The sequence below is a fragment of the Sciurus vulgaris genome (assembly GCF_902686455.1).
Source record: "Sciurus vulgaris genome assembly, chromosome: 2".
Lineage (NCBI taxonomy): Eukaryota > Metazoa > Chordata > Mammalia > Rodentia > Sciuridae > Sciurus > Sciurus vulgaris.
Genome location: NC_136462.1, coordinates 84,003,690 through 84,029,238, shown reverse-complemented (window position 1 = coordinate 84,029,238; position 25,549 = coordinate 84,003,690). Strand labels below are relative to the sequence as shown.

At 37.3% G+C, this 25,549-nt stretch overlaps 1 protein-coding gene across 4 annotated transcripts in view; it reads right to left on the bottom strand.

The window, feature by feature from the left end:
• The window catches only part of FMN1 (formin 1), a 390,151-nt gene that overhangs the window by 214,961 nt on the left and 149,641 nt on the right, over nucleotides 1–25,549 (bottom strand). For 3 of the 4 annotated variants that reach the window (XM_079126348.1, XM_079126350.1, XM_079126349.1), the window contains one exon: nucleotides 16,366–16,427. The exons of the other annotated variant lie outside the window; for it this stretch is intronic. In XM_079126348.1, coding sequence (XP_078982474.1) covers nucleotides 16,366–16,427 — 62 coding nt within the window. The remainder of the gene's footprint in view (nucleotides 1–16,365; nucleotides 16,428–25,549) is intronic. 4 annotated transcript variants of the gene reach the window in all.

Here is a 25,549-nt window from a genome sequence, read left to right as displayed (position 1 = left end):
TCTCATTTTTGTCTTTCATTCACTTATATATCCCTGCAGCAGGAATTGATGAATCAATGAAGAATTTTCAGTGTCCTGGTCAACTTTTATTAATCCCTAAAGTTTTGTGTCTATGACTTTTGATTTCACTTAGCAAAAGGAAAAGAAAGGTAAAGGAACTACCAAGCAGAGCCTTTACAAGGCCTGTTACATGGTAATGCTCTGATTTGTACGATTGCTGCTATTATTTCTCAGTGGAGTCATAGTTAATAAGCACATAGCTATCTGTGACAATGTTCGTTCCAACAAACCTCATGAAATCATAACACTCATAAGCCCAAAGTTATAGGTCCATCCCATACAGAAATGTAAGTTTTTTTCCTAATGTTTCTTTCAACTGAGTCATTTTATAATATGCAATATGAGGGTCAACAAATGAACTAACTCCAAGCTAGTCAAAATAAACATTCTACAACAAAGATGTTAATATTGTCATCATTGTGAATATACACCATATTTTTATTTGGCAAATAAGTTTTATAATCCTAACTCTATTTCTATTTTAATATCACTTAGGAACCAAGAGGGATGTTTTATCCACTGTACAACCAAACAGTAAGAGTTGTCTTCCACTGAGACAGCACCAAAATGAGAAGAGGGTCATGGAAATGCCTTGGGCAACAGAAAGTGCCTTGAAACAGCACCGATGTTAATGTGGGTGGCAGATTTATTCTATGTAGTGGCAAGACTCTTTTTGAATTCCTATTAGAAAAGCCATAAAGTTTATCAAACATTTTTGGTTATGGATCTACACAGGAAAAGGCAAAAACATTTTCAGAGCTATGCTTTTGTCATGTGGAATATTTGCAACTGAGGATATAGGTAGGTAACAGGGTATAAATTATAATGTGCATCCACAGCACCTAAATTCACATACTTAAAAACAACAACGAGGCCAAAAATAGTGGTATTTTTGACTAACAGGAGAACAAAGAAGGTTCTCTGACCAAAGGGCATCCATACCCATCATTTTTAAAAACAATTTGGCAAAGTGTCACACCGATTAATTTTGAGCTCACAAATATCTGATGTAATGTTTTAAAACAAAGCTCTTCTTTGTGTAAACATGAATTCGGAAAATGTAAATCTCTCATTTAGGTTTATTTTTTTAAATAGTGATTTTAATTTTATATTTATAAATCTAGGGTGCTCAATGCCTTAAACAGTTAAGATAGTAAGTGGGACTTGGCAGAACATTTGTTCTGATTACTAGATGTTTAATGATACTTGGAACATCAAGATGCATGTGAAATTACACTCTACTACAATGCAGACAGAATAACTTGGAAAGGATCAGATCTCATTTTGACTTGATGCTTTTCTCCTGGAATATAGACAAACTACATTCCTCCTGTCCTCCCTTCCCCCTTCCATTAAACTATATTACTTTTGATTGATAGTCATCTCCATAATTTGTGCTTTTTGAAAGGATAATTGCTACAAGACCAGTTCTTTTCCAGTAAATGGAAGACATAAATTTAAATCAGTCTTACTTCTAACTGATCAAATGTGGAATATAATTTACAAACTATTTTCAAAATAAATCTTTAACTATTCTATGCAAAGTTTAAGTATCACTTTAAATTTATTTTGACAGACGGGTTATGGATGGCTATAATTTTTCTCCCTGGCAATCTTTCTATTTTAAATGTTATAGCTGCACATGTTAATAATGTGAAAAGACAGGGGCAGTATCATCTGTAAACTATACATAATTCCTTTAGAAGTCATTGCAAGGTTAATAACTAACTATATAGGTTAATGATGATGGGGGTGGGCTGCATTATGTTTTATAAAGACACATGACTACTGAGTGTTTCCTACCAGTGACAAGCTGCTGCTTCATGGAGTGCACTTGTCAGCTATGAGAGATAACATTTGCCAAATTTTGTGCCCAGGCAGCCTTTGTGAAAAAGTGAACAGGCTCAAGTATCCACACCAGTTGTCTACTCTAAATAATTACAAACTACTTACACTCTAAATATTTAGATTACTAGGAATTTCAACATCAGACCATCACAGGCACCTTTCCTCCACTGCACGTCAGAGCAGAGGAAGGCTTTTGATTGCATGTCCTTGAATGTAATATTAATACGACATATGAAACTGATTAGGATGGTTGAGGTGTTTAAATAAAGAAATTTTGATTTTTATAAAGATTGGCACAAAAATCATTTTTCTTTATCCAAATTTACTTTGTTACAACATAGTCCTGTCTCAATTGTAGCTGTAAAAGAAAAAAAAAAGACAGAAGGAAGGAAGGAAGGAAAGAAAAGTAAGAAGAAAAGATGAAAGGAAGGAATGAAGGAATGAAGGAAAGAAAAGAAAGGAAGGAAAGAAGGAAGAGAAAAGACAGCCTATTTTCTTCTAGATCTCTTTTTTATATTTGTCTTTTATGTAACTTTTAGATTTTCAAATCAACATAAAATAGGTAAGACTAAAATATAGACTTAAATCCAAACATGACTTGTGAGGAAAGTACTTCAGAGTCTACTAAGAAAAACTAGAGCTCAAGAAGGGGGAAGCATCTGTCTCTGAGGATGGTTGCTTTTAAAAGTTGAGTTTGAAGGCTTCCTACACAAAATTCTCTAGCTTCTTGGTAATAGCGTTTTAAAAAATTCTTTGATTTCAGTGGTGCTTGGTTGTAGGTTTGGGGGCAAAATATGTAAAATCACTCCAAGAGGGACCACTGACAGCTGGCAGTCTTTCTGTCTCTTCACTGTTTTTAGGTAATTAGGGTGCTAAAGAGCAAGGACTGAGTGATGCTGCTGGAGTCCAGTGTTTGAGTCTAATTCACAATAGTAAGGAGTCAATATGGACACTACTCATATCTCACAAAAACCTAGAAAATATCATCTGAGAATTATAATCTACCAAGCTTTGATTTATAAACTCTGATGTAATTCTTAACCTTGCAGAATTAGAGCGAGGAGAAGGGGAAGGAAAGTATTAGACAACCTTCTGATCTTAAAAAGCAACCAATTTAAAATTGAATTAAATATTTGAAAAATGTGGTCCTGTTCTCCTCCAACTGATTTGTACATTCCTAACAGAAATGTGTTCAATATGTTCATGTGTCTAAGGATTCTGCTTTCAAATGTGCTACTTTAAACCTCAGGCAGCATATTTGCAGTACCAGCCTCCATTTTGGGCAGTGTGATGGCTTTTCTGTCCATCATTTAGATTGCAGGTAATACTTCCTGCCTCTTTGGCAAAGTGATCTCTGTATAGCAGAAGTGATGGAGCAATGGATTGAGAAAAGACCTGATGGTCAGTTATGAAGCTTCTATCAGCTGTCTATATGAAATTGGGCTCTACTTATGCTAACTAATAGTCACCAGACCATGATTCTCAGTGGGTTGTTGGCTTTTGGGAGCTATAACAAATCCTGTCCCTGTTAGGAACATACTACTTCTGCTGGATGTACAGAGGAAGAAAAAGACTGAGAAGCAATAAGCTAGATTATAAAACCAGCTCTTTCAGCTTTCAGTTCCTTATCTGTAAAAGAAGAGCATTTATGAATAATCACAAGTTCAAGTGAGTCCATGTTGCATTCACTAGAGCGACTGCAAATGATCATTGGCTATAAGCTGATAATTTTTCATGTAGGATGATTATAAGTCATAAACACCATTCTTCTAGAAAAATCAGAAACTGTCAAAAATTCCTTTAAAGAGCTTCTGGGAACATAATGTTCCAGCTATATATCCCCTTGGTCTCTGAATTTGGAAAGTACTACCTATAAAATCACTTTGGCTTAAATCTACTTTCCACTATAGGGGAAGAAAACGGAAAAACCCAAGAGTGGTAATTTACTATATTAATATAGTCCATCAAGTGTATAGTACTGGTGGTGGGTGGTAGGGGGCAGGATCTCTGATTTCATGATTATAACAGTGGGAGAAAGAGCTGCCTGTGTGCTTTAGTCAGGTATGACGAGACCAAGGTTCAGAGGAGAGAGCCTTGGGAGGTGAGAGACGGTGTCACCTATGATAAGCAAGACTTAGTGGGCTCAGAGGATTGACCAAAGTAGAATGACAGATTGAGTGAAAGGAAAAGCTGTGGGTGATGGGAAAGAATGGGGAGACTGAAAAAGAAAGAACTTCATAGGTTGGAAGCTGGTTTTAGAAGGTCTTAAATACCATATTAGGACTTTGGACTTTACTTGTTAGTGAACAGTAAGCCACTAGAGCTGTCTGAGAGAAGAGCAACAATGCATAAGCAATTTATAAGATGGCCTCAATCTAGGTAAACTAGCAAAGACCTAAATTAGGATGATAGCACCAGGATATCAAGGAGTTAGTGAATATAAGGGACCATACACTTGAAATGAATATAATTTGGCAATCAAATTAGATTCAGAAGCTGAAGATGCTACCGTTGTCAAGAATGCACTTGACGGTTTGGCTTGGATTTTTACTTTTAGGAGAACAGTGGAACTTTATATGGAGCAGCTAAAAGAAAAAACTGTTCTGTGTTATGTATGTTGGGCAAGAACAGGTCAGAAGGACACGAGTAGATGAAGATGACGATCCCATTGGGATTATAAGATTTTTCTGGTTCTCTGGCTTTGGAAATTGTAAGGTTGAGATACCGAAATTCCCAGTGTAGTTTTCCACAAAATGTTGGAAATGTGCACCCGGAACACAGGGAAAAGTTTAAATCCAAATAAACAGAGAGAAACTTGTAGCAATAAGTGAAATCTCTAAGTCACAACGTTTTAGGAAAAAAAAAAAAATCAAGTGACTAAAGACTACTTTTTGGAGGGTCGTATTTGGAGTCTTACAGAGGAAAGTAAAGATGGAGAAGTATGCTCAGAGAAAAGAGAAAAAGAAACAGGAGAACCCACTGTCCTCGGTGTTGATGGAAAAGGAGAATTTCAACACTGACATGCTCTAGCACCAAGTCCCACAAAGACTGATGGGGTTAACATACAGCACTTGATGATTTACTCCATCTGTGGGTCTGAAGCAGCTTCAGTGGAGCTATAACAGAAGCAAGTGATAGAAGAATTTGCTCTGTGTAATTAACATCTGATAACTTTGCCGGTGAGAGGATAGGAGCTCTAGGATGCTGTATGATTAAGGGAAGAGATTTTAATATAAAGGATAGCTGGACTTACTAGTAGTAAGGGAGGAAGGCACCTGATAAAGGGAACAACAGATGAGCAAAAGAACAGAAAAACTAGTAGAGGATGATGCCAGAATAACCAGGTAGAAAAGCATCAGGTGTCTCATTTTGTTTTTTCCTATGAGGCCAAGGGACAAAGCTAAAACCCCAGCAAAGAAATAAAGGTGTGAATAAACCTTCATTCTCCTTGTCTCAGGGGGAAAAAAAAATGCCTTCTCTTTTTCCCCAAAGCCAATTCACCTCTTGGGTCCCTGATTTCACCATCTGCCACTCTCAGGAACATTTTCTCACCAATTTATTCCTCCTGGCCAGCTCTCTGCTCTGTGCACTCAGGTCTCCTATTGAAAACACCGGACTGCTCAAACTGGTTTCATGTTTAATCTACATCCAGTGCATGTCTATTCTTTCTTACTGCTCTTGACCTCACCAAATTACCCTACTTATTCTAAACACGTAGTGAAGGTAAGATCCTCATTTTTTGAATGGACCAAAATCTCATCAGGGTTTTAAGTCAAGACTGGATTTTCCAACTCTGAAGCCTCGTGTTCTGTCTCCTTATGCAGTGCTGTTTCTTGATACTGCCCAACACGCAGGCAGTGGACTCTGTTTCTGTCTAAACATTATAAAGTACCTGGCATGCTGTCAGAGACCCAACTTTAAATGGCTGAAATAGCTTGATAAATGGTGTGAAAATTTTATGGTCCTTCCGTCAGACATCATAATTTATTATCACATAATGCACAGTTAGAAGAACCAAAAGAAACCATCCCACAAGGACAAACAATGTGGAGGCAGTGGCCCTTTGACACTTTAAGGCCACAGGCATTATATGGATCCAATAAGAAAGCTGCTTCTACAAGCAAGAGAACAACCTCTTGATCTTGCAAAATGTTTTTGGACACCTAAAGGCTCTTTTATTACTGCGGCTGATTAAAATGAAAAGCTTAAACGACTAAAATGTTCTTTTTGATGAGTTTTTGCCATGAACTATGGACCTTATAGTCCAGTGGGATTCAAGCCCTTTGATCCTGGGCACTCACATAAATTCAGAGTCATAAAACAACATTGGATTTGATTTTACTAGTGTGGCTGATGTTGCCAGATTTGTAATGCAATCTTGTTTTCTCCCCTCCTCAGATTTGATCCTATCCACCATTGTTTTATAGCAAAAGGAAAAGAGTTTCAATTTGTTTTTGGCAATCAAGCTTCAAGACTGAGCCACCTCTCCAGAATGCTGAAGTTTCACAGAAAAACCATGATCCTGTATTGTATTTATCAAGACTGTAATCAAGGTTATTTTATGCGCTAAAAATAAAATGTCAAAAAGAAAAACCCTTTTCTACATTATAATAATCACAGATTTTCACAACTTAAGATGCTCAGAAGATGATGCAGTTGAAAAATATACTACAAATTTAAAGTAGGAAACACTTTCAGATTTAGAGTTCATAAATTTCCAGCAGGACTAATTGAAAATAAATTAGAAAATCGAGAGACATAAAGGTTATTTACTAATGAGTGGCAGATCATATCTCAGATTTCAAATGTTATTTAACTAAAAAAAAATCTGGTCTCAAAGGAGAAATAAAGAAAATATTCAATGAGATGTTTGTTTAATGAAAGTACATGAAATAAATGTAACTTAGATATTTAACTTATTTCTTTTCCTAATCTCCTAATCATTTTCCAGTGTATACATCTATCTCATGATATTATATTCCTATAATTTCTAAATTAAGAAATGGAATTTTTTAATAAAAGATCTGTGAGGGAACAAGTATACAAGTAATTTTACAAAGATCTCATATTATAAAAACGAAAACAATCAACAATAGGTCATAATTAATTTTCTTTTTAAGGTGTAAAATATCAGTTTGGGCTTAGTAAGAAAGATTAATGGCATATTAGCTTATTCACTAGACCAGGGAATGCTAGTTTAAGTTGAGTAAACAGTTCTCACTGATTTTATTTTCCTTGGCCTGCCTGAGGCTGGGAAATTGCTCACGATGATTGCCCTGTAAGTGACATAGGACACGAGAGTCATGAGATGCCTCTAATCTGAAAAGACAGTTACCACAAACACAGGCTTCACTCTCCTAGAGCCAATGCCTCGTGACATTTTCAGCTATAGTCCCAAGACCCTGCTGGAAGCTCCAGTGAACACTCAGAGTAGGTCCATCCAGGGGAATATCATTTCAACATGTATTCACCTCCTGCCTTTTGATTTGAATGTAATAGGGTAAGCCATATAAATGTCTGTTTTTATAAGTCCAGACAGTTTGAATATTAGCAATTTCATATGGTTCAACTCATAAACTGCACCTACCAAATTTGGAAAAAAAAAATCCTCATTGTGTTTTCTCAACTAATTCTTTGTTTATTACATGTACTTGTAACAGATAAGGGTTTAACCACATAGAGCATTAAAAAAATAGTTATATTACACAGACACACCTACAGCAGCTTCCAGAGACATAACATTGTCATTCAAGAAATGTTTAGTGTATACTTCCTAGGGACCAGGTACCAGAGAGAGAATCAAGTTATAAATATTTGTAGAGAAGCAACAATGAAAGTTGTAGGAACTTCAGTTTCAAGAGATAAACAACAACACTGGTAGAAAATCAGGAGTGCGGTTTCTCTCCCTCATGCTCTGCCTCAGTAGGAGCCACTAGCAGTTCCTACCTGGAGGACTTCAGCACTCCTCAGCTGTCCTCTCTGCTTCTTCACTGGTCCCTACCATCGATCCTCTTCAACAGTAGCCAGTGAGGGCTCAGAAAATGCAGATCTGCTCATGTCACATATTCCTCTGATCACAATGAGTCAGTTGTCTAACTGTCCTAAGCATGAAATTGGGGGACTTTAAAAAGATCTGCAAAGACCCCTTACCTTCCTCTACTACAGTGTTCTCAAACTATAGGCCACAATTAGTGGGATAACAAATTAGTAAAACAATCTGTGCTATATCACTAACATTTCCTTAGGAGAATTTTCATATCACACATACATCACATATACTAAATTTGGTTTAATAAAACTCTCCCCTCTGTCTCTTGTGCATATGCATGTACACACATGCACACACACACAATCTAGGTGTCAATGTAAAATGCACTTCCTATTCTTAATTGCACTACAATAAGTTTGAAAAATGCTATGCCAGAACATCACTTCCAACCTTTCTCCTGCTTGTCAGTCACTGTGCTCTGGCTACCCAGGTCTCCCTGAGGTCCTTCAAAGAAGTCAAGCTCCTCTTTACTCCACAGGCTTCCACTTGAATGGCACTCCCTAAGAGTATCCTTACTGGACCACCAAATTTAAATTGTACCCATTCAGAGTATCTCCATAACACCAAGTTTATTTAAGTGATTCTTTTATCAACATCTGTCTCTCTGACTGCATTACAAGCTTCAAGGGAGTTGGGGCCATGTCTGCTCTGCTCCCTCCAGCATCTGACACAGTGCCTATGCCTACCAGGTACTTAGTTAAAATCCACTCAATGAATCATTGATAGACCTCTTTCTTCTGATAATTTTATTCTCAAATGAAACACATGATCAATTTTCTAAGTCATTGTTTAGGTGACCCTTTATCTTTTATCATGTAGAATATATACATATATTGCCATAAACACAGGGATGTATTGCTTCTGTAAGTAGACTAAGTATATGTGCATATATGTGTATATGTGGGTATGTGTATATATATTTACTTACCCACACACACATATACTCATAGGAGTATACACACACATACAAACATGCACACATACACTCAGACATGTAGACACACATGCACACAGGCATATATACTTTTCTGTGTATGTTTTTCTGTGAAAACTAATATGGAAGGGTTTTTTTGCTGTCATTTTCTCATGTGTTTAAAACCAAAACTCTTAGCATAAAACTGGAGTGCTGCTTTAACTGTTTAAAAAAAAAAAATTTTTTTTTTACTTGGTGTTTTAGGAGAAAAAGTGTCAAGCTGACCCCCAGTGGTGAGATTGCAAAATGGCTTCTAAAGTATTTGGAAAATACCCAAATTACCGATCACACAGAATTACATAGCCATACAATAAACATTCCTCAATAATTTATTTTTATGTATCTTTATATCAGATAAGGGTAATTTCATATTTTATATTAAGATAAAACAAACAACTATATCACAGTCAGCTCTAGCAGCTTCCACAGACAGCAGAAGAAACTGCCATCCATTTATGGCAATCAGAAAATTACAGAAATCTCTTAGTTGAGATTCAAGATCATAAATAAGCCAACAGCACTGAAAGAACATAATTTAAAAATGCTAACACATAATCTTTCACTTCATTACTCTGAGTAATATTAGGCTCTTAGTTTAAGCTGTTGTCCTTCGCCTTCATGGTATAAATTCTGTTTTTCCAACTAAACAGTAAATCCTCTGAGTACAAAATCTATGTGAGTATTAAATAAAATAATCCATGGTATACTCTAAGTGTGGTACCTGGCATAGACTGATATGCAATAAACTGTAACTGCTATTGTTATCGTCATTACCAGTATTATTAAATGACATTTTATTCCTAACACATCTCATATCTGACAGGTACTCAATTAGTGTTACTAATTATAAGAGATAAACTATAAAAAGCAGAATTATACATATGAAATTTATTTTTGGAAATTCGTCTTTATAGTAGAAACAGTTTTGGAATGCATCTAAGACCGAAGCTCATGGCACTTGAAGGAGAAGTAAGACACTACTATCAGCCTCTAAGATACAAGTGAGTGAAGAATGTATTCTTCACTCTGCCTCCTGCCTCCCTCTGTCAGTGAGCACAGCTTGACATAATATCTAAATTATGTGGGGTAAGGCAGCATCATAAAGGCTGAGATAAAGGGCACCTACCTGCTAAGTCAGAGAGGGAATTAACTGTTTCATGGTTCTCATCAAAATTCAAATCCAAATGTACCTCCAGACTTCTAGGTAGGTTAAGTGAAGTGTCAATGCCAGTGACATTTAATTCTACCTAACTCACATTTCTCAGCTTTCCCCCCCTTCTTTTGGCATCTCAGTAATGAGATACACTTAAGATGAACACTTGGAAAACCAGGAAGGTTTTATAAAATCATCTTTGTGAAAGTTTTGCTTAATAGTCTACAAATTACTCCCTTTCCCTCACAGTATTCTCCAGGAATTAAGAGATTTAAATGTGTTGAGTTGATAATGACAAATGTAACATGAAAAAGGCTCAGGATTTATGCCTTTATAAACTTAGCTATCCCAACTCAAATATGGTCTGTACTTGATTTTGTTCCAACAGCAGTGTGTAGACTACTAGAAAGGAACCAGAGGACTGGGTTGGAGACAGGACAGTAAGGACGTCTGCAGGTTTCTCATAATGGAGGACAACTTGCCGTTTGGTTCTTCCAGGGACAAGGTACAACCCAAGTTAATTTTCTACTTGGCAACCGTGTCTAGATCATTTTGCTGTGGGAGTTACCATAAATGTGACTGTGTTGCACAATGAGCAGGGGCTGCCAGAGGCCAGTGCTCAGTGACGTTTGCCTTCAGTTAGGAACTGTGTGTGTGATGAATGGGGTAAACGAAAATGGTTCCCGTAAAGGAAATGTCAGTGTTGGCGGGTCCCACAACCCAAAGAATATCAGTTAAAAACAGATAAAACAGTCTGTCATTTTCATGGCACCTACTTCCAAAGTGCTTAAAGTTCTGGGCAAAAACAAATGTTCTTAAATTATTTAGTTCCTCACAAGGCAGACAAAAGGGCATGCATTCTTTTTACTCCTCCACCTTTAAAAAGCAAGGAAGGAGAGAGCTAAAGTTCTATCCACCCCCTTCTAATACTTCCCTCCTATCATAAGGAAGAACAGGACCCCCTACAGAAGGGTCACCAACCACTCTAAGAGCTGTATCTCTCCAATGAGTGGCACTTTTGATAAGATACCAGAGACTGGAGTGTTCCATTCAGTACAGAGCCAAAATCCTGAATATGGTGTTCCACAGACGTGAGCAGAATTGAGATGGATCTACTGTTTAGAAAGGAGAGCCTCTAGAAGTAGCTAGATGGTTTTTTGAAAAAAGGAAAAGAAAATAATAGGGATTTAGATACTGAGTTATGAAATTCTAAACTTTACCTATAACAGGTAGATAAATCAGACTTTAGGGTTTTGTTGTTGTTGTTACTATTGATATTTGTTTGTTTTTTTTTTAAACGTGGTCAATCGTAACTTTCAAAGAAGCAATTAGAGATTATATGTCCTAATCCCTCACTTTAGAAATCAGTAAACTGAACCCAAAGTATTGCCTCAAATTCACAATATTCCTAGTGCCAACATGAGAAGAAACCAGATCTTCTGATTCTAAATCTTAGGTTCTATTAATACCACATAGCTTAATGGAAAGAGTGTTAAACCCTGATTTAGACCAAATTCAGGTTCCCAACTCACTACTCTAAAACTTTTGCCAACTCACAATCTGCTTTGATTATCTGGAAAATGGGGACAAAGCTATTACTTTGCTTGTATTTCTTTAGTTACTCTTTATAATAGCACTGATAACTGTCTAGATCAGAAGTTGGGCACACAACAGGGATTTGGTAAGTTAGGCACTATTATTTTTCAACCAAGAAATACTTGTGTGCCGTTGGTGGACTAACAGCTTTGCTAGGTACTATAAAGGACACATACAGAAAAACAAAATCACTGTTCCCTCCAAGGTGCTTCTTATTAGCAGGTTAATAGCAGGACCTTTAGATCATGCAAAGAAAAATGAAACTACTCAGAGAATTTAACTTGTACTCAGGAAGTAGATTATAAATTGAGATGATAGCATTATGTAAATCAACATAGAGTATTTTTTTTTTAAATGGGTTTCTGGGGGGCAAAAATCTAACTATAATTTTTTCTATTTCCATTCTTCTCCATATGGTAAAGCCCTTATGAGGGAATGCCAGATAGTTCTCAAACTTATTTGACTATGAAACCTTTTTGTGAAGGAGCATTTCAAAGGATCATTGTTCTATAAAACGACCTTTGGGAGATCCTGGTTCAGACCAACCCAGTATAGAGAACAGAGGCAGAAAAACAATTATGGAAGAGGGTGGTGGGAAGATTATCCCTAAAAGTAAGTCCAAGGTCCCAAAGAAGGCCTCCACCCAAAAAGCTTGAGAAGCACTGCTGCGTAATTATAAAGAGATTTGAACTGAGAAGGCATGAGAAATAACATTTACTTAGTATGTGCTACAGAACCAGTACCACTGAGAACATCACACTGAACATCCCTAGGAGGGAGATATCATCACCACCAACATCATTATTATTATTAGACAGTTGCCAAAAAATGAGAACACTAAATCTCAGACAAACTGATTAATTCCCAAGGTCACAAACAAGGAGTCTGAACTCCAAAACCCAAGTTTATTTTTCACATTGTCATAGAGCATAAAATAATATGCCACCTAGTCTTCATACTACAATATGGAGAGAGATCAGCTAGAAAAGATCTAACAGTGATTTTCAAATCCTAGCTCCTAAAACTCAAAGAAGTAACTATTTGTACTGTCAGAGAATGAGTTTTATTGCAGACTTCAATAGGTCTGATTCCTGTTTCTACCCAATAATCGTGAACTTGCTGTGCAATGGCTATACCATGCAAAAACTTCTCAAATAAGAAACTGCAAAGAACTATTAAACATAGAATGCAACCTTTCCAAAAATGAAATAAGAAACACAGAATTATCCAAAATTGAAAAACAAAACAAATGAATGCTGAGTATCAGGAAGCAACCATAAACTTAAGGCAGAGTTTGCTAAATGAAGGGCACACTTGAAAAAAAAAATTTAAAGAACTTTACTGTGGTTACATTATAAATGACATGATATTGAAGTCATGGAAAATTCTTAATCTGCCACCATTTTCCCACTAGAAATTTGAAAATTTGGTCAAGTGCATTGAATTTGCAAAAAGGTAAGATGGCAGAAAAGGATCGATTCGAATCACCAATAAATTTTTGCTTCTGAGCTATATGGGGAACATGTATGTAATTTGCTAAACATTTCAAAAGCCAGTCCCAGGACCAAGCCCTGTGCCCTTTCTGCAGCACTCAACGAATATCGGCTGCAGGGCATATATGAGATTAAACACTCTAGGCTCCCCCACTTACTGAACTTTCAGACTGTGGGCTGATAGTTAACCATCCAATCAAAATATTTTACATAGTAAGGTTTCCATTTTGCTGTTGGATGAACTGAACAACTTCTCCACCAATCCTCAGAGTGGAAGACTGCCTTAGTCTAACTCATATTTAAATGGAGATCATGATCACAAATGCTTTCTTTTTCTTCCATTTACTCATCTTTTTCCCATTTCTACTGCCACAGTTTGGATCTGGAATGTCACCCAAAGGCCCATATGATAAAGGCTTGGTCCCCAGCCTTTCACACTACTGGGAGCTGGTGGAACCTTTAGGAGGTAGGGCTAGTAGAAGGAGTTGGGACACTGGGGGTGTGCCCTTGAAGGGTCTAGCAGGACCTCAGCCTCTTCCTGCTTCTCTCTTTGCTTCCCAGATGCCATTAGTTGAAAAGACTCCTCTACCACTGGCTCCCGTCTTGATAGACTGCACTGCCACAGACACAAAGCAACAGGCACAGAGCAACAAGGCCAAGTGACCACAGACTGAAACCTCTCAAACCATGAACCAAAATAAACCTTTCCTCCTTTTAAATTTGATTCTCTCAAGTATTTGTTACAGTGATAGAAAGTTGACTAACATAGGAACATTTTCTTTGAGTTTGAGATGAAAGATCAGTATTTGCAGAGATGACATGAGATAATACAAGTAATGTGTTTAGAACAATGACTACCACTGAGTAAGAACTCAAAAAGTGTAAACATTTACTCCACTGTGACTATTATTTAGCAGTCCCAGCCCTGAGTGGGCTGGATCTACAATTTGGGGAAAACTAGTATCAACTCTTAATACTTGACTGTTAATAGACCTTCTGTTTATATCACTTCTATACCTAGCCTCTTTACAAATCTGCATCTTAAATTATCACCCATCAACTTCAAATCTTAATACAGCCGAGAATCTATTCCACACCAGAACAAAGAAAAAGAAAGAAGGTCTCTGTAGAGCATTCTGCAACAAAGGAGAAGAGGGCCTTTCTCCCCTGGAGACAGGTACTTTTCAACTCTCTTGTTTCTTTGTGAAATGGACTAGTGCCTCCTTCTCAACTACTTAAATCTGTCTGGGTTGGTTAATTCACACACCATGCTACTTATTTTTATTTATTTTTAAATTTTTTTGCTACTTGTAATGACTTCAATATAATCCAGAATACTACCCCAAGTATTTTATAAAGACATTATTGTCTACTGAAAATGAAACTATTGCAATACACCTAGAAACTGGCCACAAAATGTATAAAGAACTCGAGTAACTTAAGGCAAGGAAACGAGAGCTGATTGAAAAATGAGCAAAGAAACTAATAGACATTTCTCAAAGAATATATACAAAGGGTCAGCAGGTATATGAAAATATGCGCATTGTCACTACTCAGGGAAATGCAAATGAAAACCACAATAAGATATCACTTCATACCTGTCAGAATGATTAATACTAAAAAAAAAAAAAAAAAAGGTGAAAGAACAAGTGTTGACAAGAATGTAGAGAAAAGGGAACCCTTGCACACCGCTGATGGGATCGTGAACTAGTAAAGCCATTATTAAAAGCTGATCTACCATATGATCCATCAACCCCACTAGTGGGGCATATATCCAAAGGAAATGAAATCACGATTTCCAAGAGATATATGCACTCTTTTTCTCATTGCAATATTAGTCACAAAATCCAAGATATAATATCAACCTATGTGTCTATCAGTGGATGAGAGGATAAATAAAAAGTGGTATACAGACACAATGGAATGCAACGCGGTCTTTAAAAAGAGGAGATTCTGTCATTTGCAATAGCATGGATGAAACTGGAAGACATTGGACAAAGTGAAATTAATGAGGCACAAAAAGACCAATACTGCACTGTCTCATTTAGAAAGCTGAACAGAATAGAATACTGTATACCAAGGAATGGGAGACGAGAGATGGAAAAAGAAGGGAGAAGTTGGTCAAAGGACACAAAATTTCAATTAGATATGAGGAATGAGTCTAAGAGATCTACTGTGGTAACTAACCATGGTTATGGTTAATAACAATGTATTTTCTACATCAAAATTGCTAAGAGAGTAGAGTCTAAGTAATGTCATCACAAATAAATTACACACATGAATTAATACATATGTTAATGAACTCAATTGTAGTCACTCTACAATATTTTAAAACATGTTACATACCACACATATATACAATTTCCATTTGTCCATAAAAATAAATTGAAAAAAAAAGAATATATGATCCATGAATTCATTAAATTAGCAAGCAATGAGTTAGCATCAAATGAGCATGGAGTCTTATTTAAATTTTGCTATTATTCCTTCCTGAAGTATAGGGTTACCCCAGCCATCAATAGACAAGACTGCAGGTCTGATTCACTATTCAGTTACTTGAAGCTAACATTCTGAATTTCCTGCTATAAGCAACACAAGCAAAAGCCAATAATAGGACATGAGAATTAGATGGCAAGATAAGGGAAATGATTCCTGTGTTATTCTGGGTTTTACAAGGAAGGATGGAGATGGCAACTTCCCAGCACTTCCTGTGGATACAGGATGGCTCACACAACTCTTCCTCCTACTAGCTCCTCTTCCTCAAAAGCCTTAATCTGCAGACATCACACTGCAGGGGTGTACTAAGAGATAGGTGGACATGAGCACAACCTTGGGAGCAAGACCAGTGACAATAATCTACACCATGCATAGGAAAAGTAACTTCTAAAACACTTCATACATTGGAAGTCTAAATATTCTTCTTTCCTGCTTTAAAAGTTATTTTTCTAATCAAATCAAAGTCTTATGTTTCTTCCCCCTCCAAAAAAAAAAAAAAAAAAAAAAAAATTTAAGAACTGGATTCTATTAAACACAGAGTCAAGACTTACATCCCCAGGATAAGCCTCGTGTCCACTAGTATGTACAAGCTACAGATACTGATTAGTTAATACTTCAACACCAGAGGAATATTTACTTCAGCACATGACAAAACTAAATATCAGATAACCAGTTCAGTAGAATCAAAGAGATATACCTGCAGGTTTTCAATTTCTTCTTTGTGTTCCCTCTTCAAGTGTAAAATAGCAGCTTGGTATTCTGTAAGATCACAAAAGAAGCCAGGTTACAAAGAAGCACAGAATGAGGCACAAAGTTCAAGTGAGCATCTCCTAGGTCCCAGAGGCCTTTCTACAAATAAGCTGAGAAAATAGAAGCCACAAGTGACATTAACCTGAGGAGAAATGTTAGCCTTTGGGCCCAGATACAACAAGTAGCCCTGAGTAAAAGAGAGATTCCTTCCTTTGAAAAACTCTGAATCATTACAAGTCCCAAATTAAGCAGATAGGATAGGGTTAAAAAAAAAAAAAAAAAGAAAAAAGAAAAAAGCAAGATGAGTGTGCTCTAGATAAAAACCTGCTCAGGTGTTTGTCTTTAAGGAGGAGTTGGAAGCTAGGGCCCCCACAGAGAACAAACACAGATGTGTTAAGAGCAGGAAATGAAAGGAAACTTTCTATGTGAGATCAAAGAACTCTATTTTTAACTCTGTTTCCAAAAAAGAAAAATCTCCATTTGAATACAAAACTAAGTATGCACCCAGGGCTGGTTTCAGTCTTCAAATCTCTAAGGAAGTTAAGACTTTTTGTCATTTGAATGAGAGATTCTAGAGCAAATCGAGGTTGAAAGGAGGACAAAAATAAATTTCTGGTCCAATTTTCATCTGTGTCTAATAATATTTATTCCAACAATAAGTCCCCAGTGCACATGGGAACTCCAGCCAACCACTAAAACTCTGCAGGCTGTAGATGAAGCAGCCAAGGCAACTTTATTTGTACTCCTAGGAGAGCAGTTGAGCATGTGGGGCCACAGAACTGCACATGCTACAGAGAACCACAAAGCAAAGTGCTGTGAGGATGTGTTCTTGTGGAATAAGCCAGTTTTTCTTTTCTTTCCTTTTTTTTTTTTTTTTAAACAAATGTATTCAGGAATTGTATGAGTAGGAAAGAAGTCCATCCTTCATTTAAAAATGTGCAAAAGACAGTTTCTCTACATGGACTTAATAAAGCAAGACAAGAAGGCTGAAGTTCCTCTTCAAAAGTAGAGGAGGGAGACCTCTGGTACAGCCCCACCGGGCCAGGTATGTTGCTGTCGGCAATCACGACCAGCCACACTGGTGCTCCTGTGGGGAAGGCGCTCCGCCAGGCTGTGAATGGGTCAGCTCTGGGTTCTACATCCACACCATTCCTCAAAACACTTGTCAGCTTCCTCCCACAACCACCACTATAATCACCCCATCACTCCTCCCTAGACGGCTGCCATGCCTTCTAGGAGGCAGCCTGCTCTGGCTCTTAACAATACCATGATAGTGTCCTCACATCAGTCAGAGTAATCTATTAAAAATGTGAACCAGCTTATGTCTCATCCCCAGCTTTCTACTGCACCTGTAATCCATCCAAAGCTCCTTGCAGCAGCCCATGAGGCTCCAACATCTGGTTCCTGCATGCCTCCTCTCCCTGTCCTCTACTACTCCTGCTCCTCCTTGCACATTATACTCCAGGGCACTGGCTAGTCCTTGAACCTGTCAAGTTCTTTTCCACCTCAAAATCTTTGTTAACATTGGAGACAAAAATAATAATTGGCTTTGTACTCTGTAAGTGTGCATACAGCACTGATTCAGGACCCCTCAAGGATACCAAAATCCACAGATGCTCAAGTCTTATATAAAATGTCACATAATCTATGCACATCCTTCCACATACTTTAATTCATCTCTAGATTGCTTATAACACTAAATACAAGGAAAATGTTACATAAATAGTTATTATACTGCATTAAGGGAAAATGGAAAGAAAAATACCTTCACATACTATAGACACAATTGTATTTCTTCAAATATTATTTGTGGTTGATTGAATGCACAGATGGGGAACCCACAAATATGGAAGACTGACTACTTCATGTGTGTTAACATTTTTCATCCACATATTAACCTATTAGATAGGTACTATTATTATCACCACTACAAATGAAGAAACAGAAGCACAAGAGGTTAAGTAGTTCATCCAAGGAACTAGTGTAATTTTCAGAGTCAAAAAATAATAATAACATACTTAATTTGATGGATGAATAGATAAACTTTGATATGTCTGCAGAATGGAACACTATTCACCGATAAAAAGGAATGTACGCATTAACATGGATGAATCTCAAAGTCACTGTATAAAGTAAAATAAGTGGGTCTCAGAAAGTCAACCACTGCCTAACTCCATGTATATGACATCTGCAAAACACGATACTAGAGGAACAAAGAATAGATCAGAGCAGCAGTTGCACAGGATGAAGATGGGAGGGGCTCTGACGAAGGAATTTTAGGGGATGATAAACCCATTCCCTATCCTTTTTATGGCAGCAATTACATACATCCACACGTGTTAAAATTCAAAGTACTGTACATCAAAATGACAAAGTCTACAGCAAGCTAATTTTTTTTAATTTAGCACAAACATTATACTTCAAATGTGTGAGTTTAACAGAGTTATTATGTATCAACAAAAATATATAAAAACTCTTATACTAGCAACAAATGATTTAATCTAAAAGATAACATGTATACTATCTCTGGAAATACAAAGGATTTAGGGAAAAAATTAACAAAAATATGTAAAGTCTTCAGATGAAAAAAATAGTAACATTATTAAAATATTTCACCAAGAAAGACAGGCAGAAAGATAGTCAGTGAGTAAGCTGGTTTTTATTTATAGTACTTAGTATTGTAAGGTGCTAACTTTCCTCAAGTTATCTATTGATTTAAAATTTGAGGGTTTTTGTTGTGTTTGAACCTAAGGAGCTGATGCTAAAGTGTATATGGAAGAATAAAAGCATAAATTGCCAGTAAAAGTCAAGAAACTCTTGAAAATATAGATTAACACTACATAACATGTTTAACAAGAATTTTTATTAATAATTACAATGTCAGGAGCTGTGGGACTGACACAGAGGTAAAGAGACTCGTTAGATAGAAATGTATCATGAATTCATGGTCACTTACATTGTGGCAGAACTAGCACTGAAGATGCCTTCCTTACACAAAGAGTGGTATTTCAAAATCTATGGGCTGGGAAAAATGGGCATTCTTATGAAAAAACATGAAACTGAATCCCAACTTTAAGCTATATGATGATCTAGTCCAAGTCAATTAAGAGCTAATCACTAAAAAGCAAAACTGTAACTATTTTATACTATAATATAGAATATTTTTATAGCCTTAGGCTAGGAAGAGGTTTTTTAAGACACAAAAAAGCACTATAAATAAAAGGAAGAAAAACCTGGTACAATGACTACATTAAAATGTTAAAAACCTTTTTTTACCTCAAAATACAACATAACAAACACAAACCATGGAGTGGGAGAAACTCATTGAAACACATAATCAACCAATGTGTAGTACAAAGATATAAATCAGTTCTACAGGACTATGAAGAAAATGGAGACCATGTTATTAAAAATCCACAGGTACTATGAAAGACATCCATATAAAATATATATAAACACACTCTCTCTCTCTCTCTCTCTCTCTCTCTCTCTCTCTCTCTCTCAGTAGTAACCAGGAATATGGTCATCCCTTGGTACCCATGCAGGATTGGTTTTCCAGGACCCTCACATAAAACAAAGTCTGTAGATGTTAAAGCCACAATTGGAGACAGGCAGTTAGTGTAGAAATAGGGGATCGGGTCAAAACGAGGAAATGGAGGCCATGAAAGCCATCTGCCTCTGGAAGTTGGAGACTGCCCCTGGGAGAATGGAATGTCAAGGATCTTTGGAGCCCACTGATTACCAAATTTACTTGCCCTTATCAAGGATTACAGGCAGGGAGCTGCTAATCAATGCCCCCTAGGCCCTTACCTGGCTGAATCACTTTGATACTCCCCTGCCATCTGCTGCTCACCTTTTTGCTATGTCACCAACAACTCCTGGGCCTAGTCAAGAAGGAGAGATGGGGTTGGGGTGGGGCGGAGCGGGAAGAACAGAACAAAAGAGATCTTAACCTATAAAAGATGTAGGGTGTGCTCACTTCTTGTGCTCACATCAGCCATGGCCCCTTCTTCCTCCTGGGAGACATTTGTATTGTTACCTTTAAATAAAACCTGTTTAATATGCTTGCCTTGTTGTGCTTCTCCGATGTTATATTGCAACACCTGAGGAAGCAGAACTTGTCACTGGTAAACGGATGGTATCAATGTTAAAGCCCTTACATAAAATGGCAAAGTAATTGCATATAATCTACACAATCCTCCCACATACCTTAAGTCATCCTTCAATTACTTACAATACCTGATAGAATGTAAAAGCCATGTAAAGAGTTGGCATATCATATTGTTTATGGAAAAATGACAGGAAAGAGTCTGCCTATGTTCAGTACAGAGGCAATCCTTTTTGTAATATTTGCAATCCAATCCTGGTTGATGTGTAGATACAGAACCTCCAGATGTGGAGTGCCACCTGTGTTTAAAGTCTGAAAAACATAAGTATTGGTGAAGACACAGAGCACTGAGAACTCTTATACACTTGTAACAGAAGTGCAAACCAGTATGGTCCCTAAGCAAAATGCTTGGCATTTTCTAATAAAGTTGGAGATACTCATACCTACAAACCCCCAAATCCTAACTCCTGTTGTTTAGATCCTGAATGTTCCCTAAAGTCCCATGTGATACAGACTTGATCCCCAGAGTGGTGACATTGGGAGGGGGTGGAACTTTTAAGAGGTGGGACCTACTGGGAGGTCTTAGGTCCAGGGAGCAAGACTCCAAAAGAGAGGGTGGGAATCCAACCTCCTCTTCCCTTTTTTCATGTTCTGGTCATGAGGTGAATGGGCCTTCTCTGCTACATTCTCCCATCATGACATAATGTGCCATCACAGGTCCAAAGCAATGGGGCCAGTAAGTCATAAATCTCCTAAACTGTGAGCCAGAATAAACCTTTCCTCTTTTAAGTTAATCAACACAGTTGTTTTGTTACAGTAACAGCAAGTTCACTAACCCACTAATTCTAGGCACTTATAAATGACAAAAACTATAAAGGAAGGCAAGTAATAAGTCTGGAGAAAGATGACTCTGGGAAAAGAGATATTGAACTGGGTTATGTTGGAGCAATATGGTCTTACGTGGGTGTTCAAAGAACGATATTTAACTTTCTAAGTTTCATATAAGTATCTTCATATCTAACATTAAAATATAAAAAAGCTGATTTTCTTTTACAAAGGTATGTTAGTTTTCTCATACATCAAATACAGAATATTATATAGGCACAAGAGAATCTCTAGGTTGATGAAATAAGAAGCATAGAACAATTTATGAAGTTTGAGTCTTATGTAAATAGTGAATCTTAACCCATTTGATGATAAATATCTAAACCCTAATCAATTGCAAGCTTCTACAAAGTAGTCAAAGAGAGACTAGTTAAAACACACATCTTACAGAATTGAAGCCCCTTGGGAATAACATCTATCTTCCAAATAGAAAATACGCAGACTATATTTTGAAACCATTCGTTCTGTGTAAATTACAAATATAAGGGTGTGACAGACTTATGACTAATGCATTAACACATTGACGAAGGAGATAATTGCAAAGCCAACACCCGGCCAGGCATGCTTCATCGCCTCCTTAAACAAATGTTTTTGCCAACAGTAACATTGTTACAGGTAGCAGGAAAACGCCCTCTTCTCCCAACAAGCATGATAAAATAGAATCCCTGGGCGGCAGGCAGAGGATGTCAGTGCCTGCACTAATGGAAAGTTCATTTTTAGGGCTCACAAGGGGATGTAAAAGAAGATAAGGGTTTCAGAATAAGGTCTGTGAGTCAAGGTTAAGCTGGGGTTTCTAAAGGTGTGCTAAGGGCAGTCCTCTTCCCTTGCATTTTTAGGTTTGCAGATGCCTTAGAGTCATGCAAGGCAAAACTGAGGGATGAGGATGGTGAGACAGAGATGTGAATTCAAGGCCAACGGTATCTGTATTTGTTAAAAAGAGAACTTGACCCTGGTATCCAGTAGCTCCAGGACTCTATAAACCTGTGAAAAAGAGAAAGAGAGATTTTGAACCTAAGGGCTTGGAAAGGGCAGATCCCTTTTCAGTCACCTAGGTCCCAGGGGAACTTAGTGAATGAATTAAAATGATCTAACCCACAAAAAAAGAGAAGGCTGAGATATGTCCTTAATAAATTCAGAATTCAACATTTTGGGGAAAAATAGAGAACTCCCTCCATAAAAAATAAAGTTCTTTCTAGTCAAGTATTTAATATATTGGTCCCTTCCTTTCGTGGTACACAAACCTTCCTTTGTGATCAGTATACAATATCAAAACATCCTTTCTGCCAGAGGTCTGGTTTGTGTCCAACCTGCCAAAAGTGGAATTAAAAATTATCTCACTGACATGGAAGGTATGGATCTGCCATCGCTGCACCTCGCCACTGATCAAGTGACCGTCTCAGTTATGTATGAATGCAGGGCATAATACTGAGCACTGTTTCTCAAAAACAGTTCTAAGAACTTTACACACACTAACTCAGGCTATCGTCACATCAAATTTCCTTGGCAAGCCCTGTCATGTCAAGGCTCATTTGGCAGAGGAGGAAACCGAGGTGCTTAGGTTGAACAACTTTCCCCAAAGCCCAGGCAGTTAAGTGCCAATGACAATTTCATGCCAGAAGAACCTGTGCCTTTTACTCTGCAGACTTTTTGTTTGCTTTTGATTATGTGTTTGTTGTTGCTGTTTCTTAGGTTGGGAAACATCAGGTACAAACAGAACTCAAAATCCCTAGAAAGTTAGAAGTTGCTAGCTTTATCCAAATACTAGAATCAATTATAAACTTGGGAAGACTTTTCTAAAACATACACACATTTATTCATCTACTTATAATTGGGGTTGAACCCAGGGGCACTTTACCACTGAGCCACATCCCCAGTCCTTTTTATTTTTTAATTTTTAGACAGGGTCTCACAAAGATGCTGGGGCTGGTCTTGGATTTGCAATTCTCCTGCCTGAGCCACCAAAGTCACTGGGACCACAAGCATATACCAAAGTGACTGGTTCCATAATTTTTTAAAAGGAAATTGTGTATTTGTAATCTCATGGTTTGAGGATCCTGGGGTCAACAGGACAGTTATGTCTAGTACCATCAAGTTATGAGGTTAAAATTTGTTCACCTTCTCAAAGAGACTTCCAGGCCTAGACTCACAGTGATTAATTTTGATTTTATTTATCTACTCTTTCTCTTACTCATATATGCTAGACTCTCCCCATCACACACACACAACACTGGCAAACACAGAACATGCACATGGTCGGGAATTAGAACCACAGCTTTATTCCTGCCCATGGATTCTGATTTGTGTTGTCTGTCCTCTCATTGGCCTGACCCCTGCCCCATGTTATGTTTTCAAGTTATTCAAACTTCAATCTTAAGACAAAAGGATCCTTCCTCAGAATTATAATTAAAGAATACTCAGTGCTTCCAAAGTTATACGTTCATGTCAGAAAGCTCTTTTTTTTTTTTTTTTTTTTTTTAGTAATGGATATCTAGACTTTGATAGTTGAACAGTTGAATATTTATTTTATTGTTCACTAAAGAAAAACAAAAATCAAACTAGCACAGAAAACACATGACTTTACGAATATCACTACTTTAAGACAGTATAGATCAGTTTGGTCCCTGAACCAGAAACACCAGCATCATCTGCAGTTATTTAGAAATGCAAATCCTCATCCCTGCCCCAGACCTGTTGACTCAGAAACCCCAGGTGTTATAACAAGTTCACTAAGTAGCCAAATAACACAGTACAGTTTGAGAATAAGCCCTTTAAAATAACTTTCATTTTATTTAAGAAAAAATTTGATTAAAATAACAAATTAAATAATAGCAAAAGTATCACAAATATGTGCCAAAGCTGGCACATGAAAGATTTTGGGGAAGTGTGCTAATTACTAATGGATGAATACAAGTTAAACACATTCATCCATGAAAGAACACAGACACTTGCTCTAACTATCTTTAACATTGACAAATGGTCACCATTGTGAAAGGCAAACTCACAAACCATTTGCTCCAAAATCTAAGAGTAATATCAAATTTGAGCTCTTGTGTTTAATGAGCTTGGAAAGCCTGGTCTTGGTGCACCAAATATTCATCCACAATGAAGACCACAGTAACTCTATGGTTTAGAAAGGATGTGGCTACCTTTATGCCTGTCATGAATGTTGAAGGATTCAAAGTCAGTGAAACCAGAAGCAGAAAATCTAGTGTAGATGCAACACCTTTTATTGGTAGTCCTTCAACAATCTGAGATGTGGTATACTAAATATGGTGGGGAATTTAACTCCATTTTTTGATATTTGGCTGCTGACAGCTTTTAAACTTCTCTCTTCTCCTAGGCCACATGTCTGGGCAACATGATAAGCAAGCCCTTATCACTGGCAGGGTCCAGTCATGCAAGCCACTGCCCACTCTCAGCCAGGCTTTCTCTCTGCACAACACGAAAACCCCAAGTCAGTCTTATGCTCTTGCTCTCCCTCGTCACTCTAGGGCCAACTTTGGAGGCCTGCCCCACTCTCCCCAGAAGTCTTATTATGTGAATAATAAACCTTTTCATACATTTTGTGTGTGTGTGTGTGTGTGTGTGTGTGTGTGTGTGTGTGTGTGTGTGTGTATACTTGCCTGGTCAATCTCAGAATCTCAATAATTTTGAGCGGAGAGTCCATATGACTCTTCAAAAATGAAGAGGCCATGTAGACGTTAAATGAATAATTCATGAGTTAACCTATTATATTGTTTTATATGTGTACAGAAAGGCGGACAGTTTTTATGTCTGAAAAAAACAACAGCTGGAAGAAATCCCATGAATTTAGGAATTATAACTGTCAACATCACTTTTTGTTCAAGAACATTTAGGATTTTCTTGGCAGAAATATAAAAATTCCAATATTAGAAGATGGGGGGAAAATCCCATCTCCAAGTTCACTACTTTCTTATTGTTATGGTCTGAATGCTTAAGCATCCCTGATTCATATGTTAAAATCCTAACCTCCAAGGTGACAGAATTAGGAGGTGGGGTCTTTGGGAGGTGATTAGGTCACATAAGCAAAGATATCATGAATGAGATTAGTGTCTTTACAGGAGACTTCAGAAGCTAACTCATTCCTTCTACCATGTGAAGACACAACAGAGATCTT